Genomic DNA, 15,468 nt, shown 5'->3' on the forward strand with positions numbered 1-15,468 from the left:
ATAGCTCTGGGATCCTGCCATCCAGAACCCAGGAGGACCAGGCACGGCCCTGAACCCTTGTGGTCACAGGCCGGCCACCCGCCCTCCCTGGCTTTCAGTCCCCAGGGGACACCTGGACGGAAGCCCAGACACCAGCTCAGAGCAGAAGAGAGCTCCGAGTGGCGTGTGCCTTCCTGAGTTCACCTGTCAGGGGGGATGTGTGAATCGTGCTGGCTCCTGCCCCGGCTGCGCTTTTATGCTGTTCTCAACGCTGGCGGCCTGTGAGGTGCCGCTTCCTTCATGCTCAGTAATTCAGAGCTGACCATCAATGACCATCAGCTTATTTTGATCAGATGAGCTCCATCCATCCTCCACGTGGCCTGTAGACTAAAGCAGGTACACCAGCCAATCACAGTGCATGGCCCTTAATCGAGTCCTGACCCAACCTGTAAAAGACTATAAAATAAAAGGTAGACGATCAGGAAAACATGAACACTGAGATTAAGGACTGAGAGTCAATTTTCTAAAAACATGAGAATAGTAGGTGCGGAGGGCGGGTGCGGACACGGCTGGAAGGCAGATAAAAGCAGATTGGCTCTAAGCTGATACAATTCTCTGCACTCTTGTCTGTGTTTGAAATTTTCCATAATAAAAAGCATTTTGTTTGTTTGTTTGATGTCTTCAAGGCAGAGTCACTTTCTGCTTCTGGGGACATCAGCTTATTGGGAACAGTGGCCGTCACCTTGCTTCCAGATTTAGGATGAGTTAAGCTACCGATGAAGGCGCTGTGGAATTACCTGGAAGACGTGGGCCAGGGGGGCAGTGCACCTTGGCTGCTGAATCAGCGAACCATGGGGCAACCCCCAGCGCCCCCACCCCACCCCAGACCACTCCCATTTTCTTTGAGCCCCTTGGAGCTGGGTGGTGGCTTCTAGGTGACAGTGGATTGACGATGTCTTCATCCTACCTCACCTGACAACCTGAACCTTTCAGGGAGAAATCAGAATCCCTGTAGGGGAGCGAAGACCTACGTGCCTGGTGGACAAGGCTAGGGTCTAGGTTCAATGTTGATGACCTTGCAATCTCCTGGCCCTCTTGGGAGGATAATCTCTCGGGATCCACGTTAGGGTCCACACACACTCTAGATCCTGGAATGTAAACAGGATGGGCTGACACTGAGGAAATGAGTGCTTCTGGAAATTTCAGGGGAACCGATAGCTCTCAGGCTACAGCGCACAGTAAATAAACACCGTCAGTGCCGCCAGTACCTGGGGGTGGCCAACAAAGGACGTCTCTCGTCTAGGGCAAGGTCTGGGCATCTTTGGAGGTGCCCATCTGGGGTGTGGCTTGATGTGATCAGGTAGACGTGTGTATCTGCTCCACCTGACAAGTCTACCCTGATAGAAAAATGGTCACACCAGCTAGATATTCCTCTACAGAAGGCCCAGCTGCCCCTCGGGCTCTGAGCCCATGCTCTGAAAATTGGCTCTGCTCAGAGCACGGAAGACGTTGGCTGTTTGGTGTCAAACACAGTTGACCGTGTAGCAGAAGTTCCTCAGTTCATGCAGTGATGCTGTCCACGGGCCGCTGTGTACGGTCCAGTCACAGGCTGAGAACTTTACACGCAGCACTTCCTCGCATCCATGCAGGGACCTTGTGGGGGGCATGACTGTCCCCACGGTACAGAAAGGTAAAACGCACAACTATTGTACTAAGTTATGTACCCAAAGCATCCCCGTTAGCCAGGGGCAGACCTAGGATTCTCTGCTGAGGCTGCTCAGTTCCAAAGCACCCACTGTGATGCTGCCCTGGGACCCATCCCCTGGAAGCTGGCCTGGGTTGGTCCAATCTGGGCTGTGATGGGACTAAGCCTCTGGGCCAGCTGAGTGACGGCTGGTGAGGTAGGCTGGTCCCTTCACCCCTCCAACAAATAACTGGTTGGCGGCCCCTCAGAGACGGCTGGGGCTGCCATCAGCAGTGGAAATCCCAGGTGGGTTTGCTTCTTCACGGAGGTAAAAGGTGCCCCTGCGAGTACAGCCAGCACCCAGCACAGGGCCTGTAGGAGCTCCCCACCCAGAATCCTGGGAGCTGATGAGTCAGGGGGTACAACGGAGTAGGATCCTTAGTGAGCACCCAGATCCCCGAACCCTGCGTAGACTTACCTTCCCGGAGAAAGAAGGAAGAGGGGGAGCCTGAGATGCCCAGTCCTCCCCAACTCACGGCATCTTCAACCTCCTCCCCAGGTCGGCACTGCCTTTCCTAAGGAGGTCGGGGTCTGACCCTGGGCCCTGTGACTCCAGCACGGAGCCCAGGAGAAAATAACAAAGAAGAAGCTTTCTTATTTCATTCTCCCCAAAATGTTCCATAAAGGAAAACCAAGGTTTGTACAAGTTAAGAAGTGCTCAAAGCTAGTGAGATAGACGGGGCAAAACCCAGAACCAGCCCTTGCAGACTCTCTCTGCAGGGCCCTTCTGCATCTCACCTTGGGCGCGTCCCAAAGACCCACTCACGTGGAGCCTGTGAACCCACAAACCACCTGATGCCCTCTAGGTGGGGTTCCACGCCCCCCGTGCAGGATCATTACCACGATTGTGTCATCTGTATAGACCCCAGATCTCCAGGGACCATCATTTGCTATGAAACAATACAGATACTATTATGTGCACTTGTCATATTCCTTACCTTCGAACAACTCAAGGTATTAATGTCCCCGTAGACGTGGGCAGATTGGAGGAATGTTCTTAAGTCTCCCTCCTCGGTCATGGCTGGGTCTCTTGCAACCCTCAGAGAAGGCTTTGCTTCAGCTCCCTGCACATGGCGTGTGTGCGTGCATGTGTGTAGAACCGGCCCCGTCTTTGCCTAAAGAGATCAGGGAACGACACATGTCAAACCCGAACACGTTAAGCCTAAACCCTGATTCACCGACAGGCCCATCGTTCAACCGTATTCGTGGAGGCCCTTCCACGTGCCCGTTCTAGGCCTGGGGGAGACCGTGGCGGACAAGGGCTCCTGTCAGTTCGCAGTCTTTCCCATCCCCACCTTTGTGGGCGACGGGCGGCCTGGGGTGGCAGCTGCAGCAGGGGGGCTCAGGAGCTCTAATGAGCCCAGGGCGGCAGGGGTTGGGGTGAGGGACCCCTGCAGCATGACTGTCACCTGTGCTCAGGTGTGGTTCCCTGAGCACGCGCGTCATGCCTGACAAAGCAGCTGGGAAGCTGACGCTACCATACCGTCGAGTTCACTTTCTTTACGTCTTAGTTTTCCCGTCTCAGTGAATTGGGAGTGACAACCTGAACACTGCCCGTAGACGTGGGAATTTTCAAGAAAGCTACTGAAACCCTACAGCACCGTCTTAGCCTCTGCTATATAAATGCTGGAAAGGAAACAGAAATCACCGAGTGCAAAGAAACAGGATGCAGATTTGTGGAAGCTGGAAGCCGGGCTCAGTTCCATGGACCGTGCCTGCCGTGGCTCGTGGCTTGAGGCACGACTCCATGGGCTGTGAAGGGGCGGCCGGCAGGCTTGGCTTCCTTCTAGACGTCGGTGCTGAAAGCCCCTACTTCTGTCTCAGTGTGGGGATACCAGCCCCGTTGGACCTCATCTGTCTTTTCGAGGTCTGAGAACTCACGTAGGGGTCTGTTTAGTCCCGATTCTCCATCCCTTGATGCTTGTAACGTCACTGTGATTACGGGAATGGGGCCTGCAGGTGGCCCGGGCACTCAGGCGCCCACAGATGCATCCCCGGGGCTGACAAAGGCCCATACGCAGAACCCGAGGCCCACAGCTCCACAAGCTGCAGGACCACAGCCGGGTACCCAGCTGGCGTGGGCAGACCCACCTGGGGCCCCAGCAGGGCTGTAGGGGCATGAAGATGGCCCCTTGGGGCTGGGTTTCCAGGCTGGCGGGGTGCTCGGCTGCCGTGCCTGCGACTCCCAAGCAGACTTCGTGCGTGTACCCCTGCAGGACCCTTCCTCCAGGCCGGGTTGCCCAGTGAGCTGCCCTGGCCTCCAGGACCACCCCTCACTCCTTAGGCCTGGGGACTGTCACAGCCCCTCCCCATCTCCCTGGGACCCCAGGTCCCTGAGGGAGGAGGGTCCCAGGAGGGCCTCCACCACTCTGCCAGCAGCAAGTTCAGTCCTGGCAGGTCGGAGCCACGGGAAGCCCGTCCAGACAGTTAAGGGGCAGTAAGGTCCCTGCGGGGCAGCTGAGCACATCCCAGGAGCGGCTCTGCCTGGGAAAGCTCGGAGCTGGCGGCCGGGAGCTGGGCTGCTGAGACACTGCCCCTGAGAAGGGATTTGGGGGCAGTAAGGTTTCTCTGAGACCTGGGGGGTGTGAGCCTCCTTCTCTGCCCTAGAGGCCACCTGTCCCTTCCAGGATGCTCTGGTGCCAGGCCTTGTCAAAGACATTTCATCGTGACCCCAGGTAACCCTTGCCAAAGCCAAAGACGAGGTCCAGCTCCAGACGAGGAAGTGGAAGCTCGGCCAGGTCACGTGACAGCGCCCCAAAGACGAGGTCCAGTTCCAGACGAGGAAATGGAAGCTCGGCGAGGTCATGTGACAGCACCCCAGGCTCCCGGCCAGCACCGTCTGTATGTGGACACACGGGCGCTGCAGCTGTGGGTTCCCGGGACAGAGGACGCTGAGCCTCAGGCCCAGGTAAGAACCTTCCGCAGCAGCAGACGTGCGACCGTAGCCATCGTGAGCCCCCGAGGCCGTGGCACGCATCACCCCAGGGGCACAGGCCGGGGTGGAGAGAGCTGCAGGGCCACAGGGTTGGGATGTGAGTGCCGAGCTGGAGGGCGCGTCCCTGGATGTCCGCCATGTCCTCGTTGAGAACTCACGGAAGTACCAGCTGCTCCAAAGGGGTCCAGGCATTATTCTCACTGATGTTCAGTTTGACCCTGTGGGGTGGGGCAGGCCTACCCTTCCTGACCAGTCACACCTCTTGTGCCACCGCGACCACGGCGGGGATGGTCCCTGCTTCATCCTCTTCTTTCTGGAAGTTTCCCATGCCTCAGCCATGGTGCCCAGTCCTCCCGGAGTGGTTCTCCATCACAAACCCCCGGGGGCTCCCCCAGAGTGCTAGCATGTCCATCTGAAGACGCCGGGTGGACCCTCCAAGCCCCGGCGCCCCGAACCTCACATCTGGTTTAATCTCCCACAGCTGCCCTGGGAAGCAACCCATGCGACATCTGCCGAAGCCCAGGACGGGGGGGAGGGCATGTGCTGCTACACGCCCACCCAGTTTGGGCTTCGTGAGAAGTCCTGCCTCGTCAGAAGCACGTCTCCGGCCCCTCCTGCCCACGAACAAAGCCCAGTCATCTTTAATCTGCACACACGGCCTGATGAAAAGGAGTGAAGTGTGCGGGACACCACCCCGGAATGTCAGTAACATCGCCGATCGAGCCCTCAGTCCTTCCACGAGGCCTCTGCGCTCCCCGTGTTCTGGCCGAGGGTTCTGCGCTCTCCACGCCCTCCCTGCCGTCCACACACCGATCGGGGCTGTGTCTCGGGGTCCTAATGGGCTGCGGCAGACCTTCCACCCGCACTGCTGCTAATGGCCCTCCAGGGCTCCGCCCGAGGGGCGAGGGAGCCATCTTCCCTGTCCCCGCGGCACTGCCCTGGGCTGGGAGCAACTGGGGCATCAACCATCAGTGAGCTCATCACCCACTTGATAAAATATGCCTCATTACTCTTTCCCCTTTGGAGACACCTCGAGGGACCCACGGTGGATTTCAGCTGCTCATTCCAGACCAGGTAGGAGATGGGGGTGCAGACGCCCAGCCCCAAACCTTCGCTCCACCCCAGCCTCTGGCGGAGCCTCTCTGGGCGAGGGAGCGTGCCTTCCCAGCAGCCCAGTCTAAGCCTGTCATTATCCAGTGCTGCCTCTGTCCATCCCCTGGTAATGCCACTAGGTAGGTACACCTGTGGTCTTCATCCACCAGTGCACGCTCAGCTCACGGTAAATGCACAACAATATTTGTTGAATGAACTGGCTGTGAAGGTGGCGAGCAGTGGGCTGGGCGCCCGATACACCTGTTTTATGTACTCACGACATTACTAAAATAAGTTCAATAAGCTCCGTTTTAAAGATGAAAAAGTTAAGCTCAGAGGAGTTAAGAGTCCACAGCTAGACTTGCAAATGCAGATATCGGTCTGTCTGTGATATTTTGTCACTAGACGTATCACAGGAAGGGTGGGCATGTTGCTCACGCGCTGACCTGGAGATAGAAAATGGATGGATGGAAGGATGGATGAGAGGAGGGAAGTCAGACATGCGCAAGTGTTTATGATTGTGCTGTGTCTTCTCAGGGATCTTCTGAGGGCTACTTAGGCAACTAAGTATCTGTGAACATAGCCAACTACCATGCATCAAAGTGGAGAACCTTTCCCAGCTGTGCTCAGAGAGATGTGACGATAGAAGCAGGATCAGAGAGATGCAGTGTTACTGGTCTTGAAGACACAGAAAAAGGGTCTCAAGCCAAGGAACGTGGGCAGCTTCTAGAAGCTAGACAGACAAAGTGATGGACTCATCCCTGGAATCTGCAGAAAGAACATAGCCCTGCAGACGCATTTAGCCCAGCGAGCCCTGTGTTGGGCTTCTGCCCGAGAGAACTGTGAGGTAATAAGTGTGTGCTCTTTCAAGCCACTACGTTTGTGGTCATTTGTCGCAGCAGAAACGAACGCAGGAGGCTTGCGGTTCAACAGAGAAGCAGGCAAGTGGTTAGGGGGAGTCTTTCCATAGAGCCACAGAGAGCAGTGCCTTTCCTCCGAAAGGACATCTTTTAGATGAGTGATTACAGTCAACAAGGAGAGAATTCTTTTTCTTTTTTTTTTTATAATACCCACTGTGATTTTTAAAACATTGTCATACAACCTTTAAAGGTTACACTCCATTTATAGTTATTACAAAGTATTGGCTCTATTCCCCGTGTTGTATAATACATCCTCGAAGCCTGTCTTACACCCAATAGTTTGTACCTCCCACTTCCCCACTCCGCTGATAACCACTGATCTGTTCTCTGTATCTGCAAGTCTGCTTCTTTTTTGTTATATTCACTAGTTTGCTGTAGTTTTTAGATTCCACACATAAGTGATGTCATACAGTATTTCTCTTTCTCTGACTTATTTCACTTAGCATAATACCCTCCAAGTCCCCATGTTGCTGTAAACGGCAAGATTTTGTTCTTTTTAATGGCTGAGTAGTATTCCATTGGATGTTTACCACATCTGTATCCATTCATCCACCAATGGACACTTAGGTTGTTTCCATACCTTGTCTGTTGTAAATAGTGCTGCTATGAACATGGGGGTACATATATCTTTTCAAATTAGTGTTTTTGTGGGGTTTTTTGAATATATGCCCAGTAGTGGGGTTGCTGGATCACATGGCAATTCTATTTTTAGTTTTTCAAGGAACCTCCGTACTGCTTTCCACAGCCGCTGTATCAATTTACATTCCTACCAACAGTGTGTGAGGGTTCCCTTTGAGGAGGGAAGTCCTAACTGTCTAATTCTGAAGGAATTACACGTCCATCCCTGTATCATGACCCTTCCCATTGGCATGGACTGTCACACTTTCCAAGCACTCTGATAGCATCTAGGGCGCCTGTGAGGTATGGCCGTGTGGCCCATGAGTAGGGTTGCTGACCGCTTCACCGCCCAGGGCCCCGTGCGGCCAGGACTCACTCCAGCCTGTGTCACCAGGACTGGCTATGTTGGCCACCTCCACCCTGGTCAGTTCAAGTATAAACGGTCAGTTAAACATGAACCGGTGGGTGTGGTTTTGGGGCTCAGAGAGTCCCTGGCTCACGTGCCTGACTTGAAAATGTGGGGTCCAAGGCCAGCCCCGGGAGGCGATGCCAGCCACCCCCGGGGAAGCTGCACGTGGACGTGCCTCAGCCACACAGGCTGCACAGGGGGCAGGACTTGGTCAGCGACACACTCACAAGCACACACTCAGGACAGCCCAAGACCCAGGCGACCGGTGGTGCCACGGTGATGACCGTCTTCCCACTACGTAGCCCTGTTTTCAGTGACTTTCAGCCTTGCCCTGGGGCAGGTGAACTAATTCCAAGCGGGGCCTTTGCTTTTTCCTTTCACGGAGGCTCAGGTGTTGAAAGCTGACTGTTTCCTGGCGGCTCATGTGTGCACGTGTGTGTGCTCTCTCCACTCTCTCGCTGGGAGCTCTGTCTGTAACAGACAGCTGCCCCTGGGTCCTGACAATCCCACAGGGAAGAGGGTGGCAGGTGGAGAAGGCTGGCTGGGAGCACATCTTCCATCCTTCTCCTGGGTCCCACTGCCAATACACGTGCGCGCGCACACACACACACACACACACACACACACACACGTCCATGTACGTCCCTCAGTGTTTGTCAACCAGACGATGCTGTCCCCTGGGTGTGTTTCAGGTGACACAGATCGTGGTGCTGTCAGTCTCATCGCTGAGCTCTCCCCGTGGCGTCTGCATGTGTGATCACACGTGCATCTGGTTTACTGGTTCAGACCACTGCAGTGTCCCAAGTGCATGCCCACAGCGCTTGGGGACCCGTGGCCCTGGGGACAGGCGCCCCTCGTCCCTGCTACCCGAGCGTCGCTGGCTGCCGTCTCTCCTCCAGTGCGCCCTCGGGATTCTGTGCTCGCTCCCCTGGTCCCGCCAGGAGGGGCAGCTCGGTCACGAGGAGCTCCAGGTGGCTCTGCAGGTGGGGACCCAGATTACACCCTGTGTTAGTTTCCTGTGGCTACCGAAAAAGATACCACAAACTGGGCGGCTTAAAACCGTAGACGTTTACTCTCTCCTAGCTCTGGAGGCCAGAAGTCCAAAGCTAAGGTGTCAGGAGGGTTGGCTTCTTCTGGGACTACGGGGAAGAATCTGTTCCAGGCCCCTCTCCTAGTTCCTGGTGGTCGCTGGCAGTCCTTGGTGACCCTTGCTTGTAAAAGCAACACCCGATCTCTCCCTCCATCTGTACGTGGCCTTCTCCCTTCACGCGTGTCTGGCTCTGTGTCCAAATTTTCCCACGTCATATTGGATTAGGACCCAACCCTAATGACACCATCTTAACTTAATCACCTCTACAAAGACCTTATTTCCAAATAAAGTCACATCCACAGGTACTGGGGGTAAGGCTTCAAAATTTTCCTGGGGACACCATTCAACTATGGCTGTTTCCAATCTCCCTCTGCCTGGTTATTATATAATTTTATACAGATCACTGAATTGGGGGCCCACCTGGATCATCAAAGTTACCCCTTCATCTCAAGATCTTCACTTAATTATATCTGCAAAGATCCATTAGCCAAATGAGGGCCCACTCACAGACCCTGGGGATTCCGGCGTAGACATATCTTTCTTGGGGCCGTGGCCACCCCACTGCGCCCCTGGGCGGTGGCGTGGGGACCTACCCGTTTTTCCCACATCCTTGCCAGGAATGGCTAGCACTGGATTTTCTAGTTGAAGCCAAATGCATGGCATGCGTCTGATCATGTCCGGTTAGTGACTTTCCGTCAACAGGCTTTGCCCATTTTCCCTATTGGATTTTCATCTTTTTCAGGTTGATTTGTGGCTGTTTTATGCAAAGGAGAAAATGGGAAAAAAGAATGAGATAGAGTGTCTGGGGCTGCACACAGGGATCCCCGAGCCATCCCGGGAATAACTGGAAGGGCTTCACCACGGGGTTAGCGTCTTTGTGATGACTTCTGGGAGAAGAGCCAGAAATATGCTCATTTTTACTAACGTGTAGCCGTCTGCACTCCTCAGCCCCCCGTGTAGCTCCTGCGGGGTCTGAGGGTCATTCGCCCCAACGCCCCCGAGAGTTCAGAGGCGAATGAGAAGCAGCAGCGTTGAGTCAGAGCACAGTAGCGACAGGTGAGGCCACCTGCGGCCTGGGTGCCTGGGGAGCCTGGCCTGGGGCCCTGAGCTCCGCCACGCTCTCCTGGTGCAGCCTGAGCCTGATGGATGTGTCCTGTCCGCAGCAAGGCTGCCCCGTCCCTGTGATCTTGTCCCTGAGGAGCAGAGCCGGTCCGCTCCCTGCCGGCAGGGCAATCCCCAGGAGAGGCCACTCCATCTCGTGTTTGCTCTGGAGAGGCCGTTGGTCTTCCTTCTCCGGGAAGCGCGCGGCTGGCGGGGCTGGGCTGCACTCAGCACCGGTCAGCAGCACTGCCATCGCCTGGGGCACGCGGTGCTGCGTTTCTGCAGGAGCACAGGGCAGACCTGACAGGCACCGGGGAGACGAGCTCGCGCTCCTGTCCTGCAGGTGAAGCTCACGGACGCGCCCCGGAGCAGGGCACTCGGCACTGCGACCCCGTCACAGCTCCCCAGCCTGGCCTCCTGGCCCCATGCAGCGGGGTGTCTGCACTCGTGGTTTCATTTCAGAGATGCAGGCGCACAGGCTTGAGCACGGGGAAGGCCCTCGGCCCCGGGACTCTCAGGCCCCTTGAAAACGCCGTTCATCACACGAGTTTCCCTGGGTCTCTGGGGAAACCAGTTTTTTCATCCTGGCTGACATGTAGCATCCTAAGTGCCCTCCTCCTGTCCGCGGGGCACTGCACAACTGGAACGGCCGCTATATTTAACCACTCCACCCCACATCCCATTGCCATGACAACCTGCCTTCTAAAATTAGAGATGCGCTCACCACGGGGTAGCTGCCAGGGGAAGAGCCACTCCGATTGCCTCAATCAACCCTCTGGTCTGGAGCTGGGGTTCCCTGGGCCCAGCTGCGGACACCCACCAGACACAGGCTTGTGACAGTCCCGCTGGTGTGCCCTTGAGCTGCCCTTGGGGTTCCCCCAGAGAGGGTGACATGCGTCCATGCTGTGCGCCCTCTGCCCCGCAGACACCTACCCCAGCTCCCCAGAAGCGTGCACAGAGGTGTCCCTCCGGTCCCTCCTGAGCAGCCCTGCCGGCATCTCACAGGACTCCTTACCTCTCAGGACCGACCAACCCCCTGCTGCCCACGCAGCCTGGCCGCCACCCACACAGGACACTGGTCGGGACCCTTGACCTTCGTGGCTCTCCCCACCGCCACCCACTCTGTCAGCCCACGGAGACGTTTGCACCCCCCACCTCACGCGCCCCCTCCCTCCTCCCCGGGCCTTCCAGATTCCTCCTCAAATCTTCTCTCGTCCTTGGATTACCGGCCGGTCCCCTAACAAGCTGCCCCTTAGGGACCCCTCCAGTCTCCACCTACACCACCACCCCTGGGTGCTTCTAAAAGGGGTGCCCTGGAGAGACTAAGTTCTGCTCGGCTCTCCCTGTTCCCTGCGTGGGTGAGGTTCTGGGCCACTGGACCCAGAACACAGCTCACCCAGCTGTATTTGTAATGATCACACAGTAACTGATTTGGGGGCTTCGGGGTATATAGTTCCATGGATTTTAACAGATCTGTGTCAGCGCCATCACAGTCAGGATGTGGCCATCACCCCCTCCATCAGCCCAGGAAACCCCTGCTGCTGCCCCTTTATAACATACCCTCCCCCACCCCTCACCCCTGGAAACCACACCATCTCTGCATCCTTCTGAGAACAGCGTGCACATGGAATCCGGAGACCGGAGACTGGCTTCCCTCACTCAGCACGATGCCTTTGAGATCCGTCCAGGTAGTTGCCTGCATCGTTGGTAGTTAGTCCTTTTTCCTGCTGAGCAGTGTTCCATGATAGGGATACACCAGTTTGTTTAACCATTCAACTATTGAAGGACATTTGGGTTTTCCAATCTTTTGTGGTTATAAACAGAACTGCTATAAACATCCATGTACAGGTTTTGTGAACATAACTTTCATTTATCTAAGGCAGAAACCCTGGAGAAGGATTGCTGAGTCCCAAAGTAGGTACGTGGTTAGCTTTCTGTCCGCTGTGGCTGTCCCATTTTGCATTCCCACCAGCCACGTGTGGTCTCCCATCATTCCTCATCCTCGCCTGTACCAGGCGCCATCAAATCACACCATTCTAAGACACGTGCTTGGCCAAGGTCACGGGGCGGCCACCAGGTTTTAAGAACGATGCTGTTTGCCTTGGGAATAACGGAACCTTTCATTTCACTAACGCCCCCTCCCCTAATGGGCACCAATGTTTTGCTGATGAAGAGCTGGCTGAGGTTTCTAAGGGCTGTGTTTTATAGGGGATCCGTCCAGGTGACCCAGATTCCTGGAGAAATTTGTCAGGATCGTCACCACCGACAAATAATAAAGCTTCGCCAGTGTGGATGACAGGCCTGGCCCCGGCACTGCTGCACAGATCCTCCCAGCTCCACGGGGCAGGCGCTTCCTCTGCGCGGCTCGCCCAAGGACACGCAGGTTCAGAGTCAAGCTTACAGGAAGTTGAAGAAGCCGAAGTTGCAGCCCCCTGGCTCACACAGGCCCCTGCTAACGGGGACGGAGCCTCATGAGAAATGCCTTATGTCTGCCTCCTGAAAAGCCATCCACCTGCTCCAGAGAGAGCAGAGAGTTTAGAGTGTCACTGGCTCAGAGAGCATTCACCCAGATCCACTACCCAAGAAAATGCAAAACATGCCGACCTCTTAAAGCTTTTGGATGTAAAAGAAATATGAGACGGTTTTTCTGAATTTGACAACAATACTAGAATTTCCTCTTGACGGCAAGTTGCAAAGTTAAAATTAACTTTTATAAACTTTCTACACTAAAAAGTCAACCACGCTGATGGAAACTGCGTTACCTTTTTATTGTCTTTATAGGAAATGATATTATGTAATTATAGGAAGAGGCCAACCAAAAATATACAGCCAAAAAGTATGCAGAGAGAAAAGCATGGCAGACAGATAATTATTAATGATTAACGGTGTTATTCTTCCGGTTTTTGTGATGCTTGCCGTGTTTGTCAGCTTTTAAAGTACTGTCATTGGTTACAGTATTTTTCTCATTCCAAATAAATATTCACCTACATTCGTATTTGCAATGTTCCTCTCTTTCGTTTATTTGACTCACAAGGTTGGCAAATCTTTAGGCCCTGCGCACCAGGCGGGGGGGGCCCTGCATGGGTGGGGTGTCAGAGCAAGAGTGTAGGACTTTTCTCACCTGCTCCTGACTTTACAGCAGATGCAGGAAACAGACGAAGCTGGGGGGGGGGTGGTGCCCAGCACAGCCTCAGGGTCTTTCGACTGGGGCCAGAGCCCACCTGAGCACGAGCTGGGCCGGCGGGAAGGGGCTGCTGGCAGATCTGCTGGCGACATTCTCCTCCAAGTGGGGGTGAGGGGGACAGCTCTGTTCCCGGAGCCCCACAAACGCTTCACTTCATTTTGTGGCCTCTTGAACACGCTGCGCCCTGCTTGAGAGAGGCAAGATCTCCTGCGACAGGGAACAGGGAGGGAAGCGTCGTCCTGCAGTCGAGCCGTGAGCCCACCCCGCAGGGGAAGATGAGGTTTCCTCCCCGAACACAATTTCTGTCCTTCCGTCCTGATTCACAGTCATTGGTCTTGTCATCACAGTTGGAGCAAAGCCTAATAGACGTGGCTGGGACGTGAGGCCAGAGGGTGATTATTCTAAGCTAACGCTGCCTTTGTTTGGCGTTCTCTGACGTCCAGAGGACGCACGGTCTCCAGTCCCAGTGGGCGGGTGGGTGGCCTCACCTGGTTCTCCTGGAGTATTTCACAGGTAGTTCATCCCGGCAATGCAGCTGGAGAGCCTTGCCACAGTCACCTACTGCAGTGTAACAAGCCACAAATCTTAGCGCTCAAAACAGCGGCAACAATTCCCTTGTTCTCGAACCTGTAATTTGAACGGGGTGCGGGGCGGGGGGGGATTGGGCAGCTCCCTCTGTGCCCTGGACCCCAGCTGCCGTGGCTTGTGGGCAGAGGTCCAGGGTCCTCGAAGGCTCCCTGCGGCAGGGCTCCTTTACAACACGGCGGCTGGGCTACCAGGGCGGGGGTCCTATGAGACAGGTGAGCCACCTCGTTGAGGCGTGTCCTGGCCCTGGACGTTACAGGGCATCACTTCGGCAGTGCTGTGCTCAGTGAGGTGGCCCCCGGGTCTCACGTCTCAAGAGAAGAGGAGAGACATGGGGAACGGCAGGTTCTGGGGCAGGCAGGTCGCAGGGCCAGAAGCCTGCCATGGGGGAGGCCTGCGTGTTGGGCCCAGGTACCCTGGTGCCTTACAAGGGGGTTTTCATGGCCGGGCAGCACACGAGCTAGCTTGTTTGCCAGAGTGGGTGCCCGGGGGTGCTGGTGGGAGTGCTCCAATGACTTCCCAGGAAACCCTGGCCCAGCTCTGGCCCTGAGAGGTACAGCCCTGCAGGTGCCGACTCTGCGGGTCCCGCTTCCACAGGAGCACGTGAATCCCCCCACCCTGGTGACCACTGGGAAAGGTATTCAGTTCCAAGATTTGAGTCCCACACACATGCGAGGAGTGGCTCTTGGGTGTTTTCAGGGTCACGATCTCGACATTGTTGCCTGATAACCCTGACGGTTGAAGGAATCAAGGTTGCCGCTGTGTCCTCTGAAGGACAGGCATTCCCGTTTTGTTCCCCTCGTCTCCCCTCCCCTGCCCACCCCCCAGTTCGAGCAGGTGGTCAGCGGGGCTGTGCCTGTTGCCTCCGGGGAGGGACTGGCTTGGTGGAAGCAGAGATCATTTCCCCAGTGAGACTCTGGATTTGTTTCCAAACCCTGAGCCCTGGGTTTGAGTGCACGACTGGGATCTTAGTTCCCAGAGAAAGGACGGAGCTTCTCCTGGGTGAGGTCCTGGAGCAAAGGGTCTGGGCCCGGCGAGGCGAGCCTGGCCATGCCCTGTCCCACTTCTCCTGGACACGCGGCTGGACAGCTCTCCTGCTTCCCGCGCTCGGTGGGTCCGGCAGCAGAGGTGAGCGTGTGTGACTCGTGCCTCCCTGTAACAAGAAGAGCAGAAGGGGCCCTGGCTCGGCCCCCCTCTCCCCATGAGGGGCAGCCTCCCAGGGCCCCCAACAGTCCCGCCTGCCGGGGCTCATGGCTGTGCAGTCCCCTCCCTTTGAGTCCAGACTGGACCACTGACTCATTTCTCACGTAGGGCCCACGGCAGGAGTGATGGGATAGGCGGAAAGAGGCTGCGGCTTCTGCCTGGGGGCGCTCCCTCCTCCCTCTTGGCCCACCTTCATCCCTGGCGCGCTCTCTCTCTTGCTCGAATGGAGCCAGTGGCCGTGTGAGCTGCCCTATGGAGAGGTCCAGGGAGCCAGGAACTGAGGGTCCAGCAGCCTCACTTATACACGAGGGAGGATCTGGAATCTACCAACAACCGCGTGAGCTCGGAAGTGGGATGTCCCACACTTGCACCTCCGGATGGGATCGGGGCCCTGCTGACAGCTTGACTGCAGCGGCAGGAGACCCTGCGAGGCAGAGGCTCCCAGGCGTGCAGGATGGAGGTCTGACCCACAGAGACTGTGAGCTATAACTGATGTTTCCTTAAGCCACTAAGTTTGGGGGGTACTTTGCAGCAATCGATGACTACGTGCCCACCTGCCAGGTGAACGCAGGGGCTTCTCCACCTGCGGGAGCGCAGGGCGGGTGCAG

At 56.1% G+C, this 15,468-nt stretch overlaps 1 protein-coding gene across 1 annotated transcript in view; it reads right to left on the bottom strand.

The window, feature by feature from the left end:
* The window catches only part of LOC307187857 (proliferating cell nuclear antigen-like), a gene marked incomplete at both ends in the record, with an annotated part of 48,004 nt that extends 43,018 nt beyond the window's left edge, over window positions 1-4,986 (bottom strand). Inside the window, 2 exons of the mRNA XM_079924379.1 lie at window positions 3,666-3,814; window positions 4,918-4,986. Coding sequence (XP_079780505.1) covers window positions 3,666-3,814; window positions 4,918-4,986 — 218 coding nt within the window. The remainder of the gene's footprint in view (window positions 1-3,665; window positions 3,815-4,917) is intronic.
* Window positions 4,987-15,468: the final 10,482 nt, after the last annotated feature.

The sequence above is a fragment of the Stenella coeruleoalba genome, assembly GCF_951394435.1.
Source record: "Stenella coeruleoalba genome assembly, chromosome: 6".
Classification (NCBI taxonomy): domain Eukaryota; kingdom Metazoa; phylum Chordata; class Mammalia; order Artiodactyla; family Delphinidae; genus Stenella; species Stenella coeruleoalba.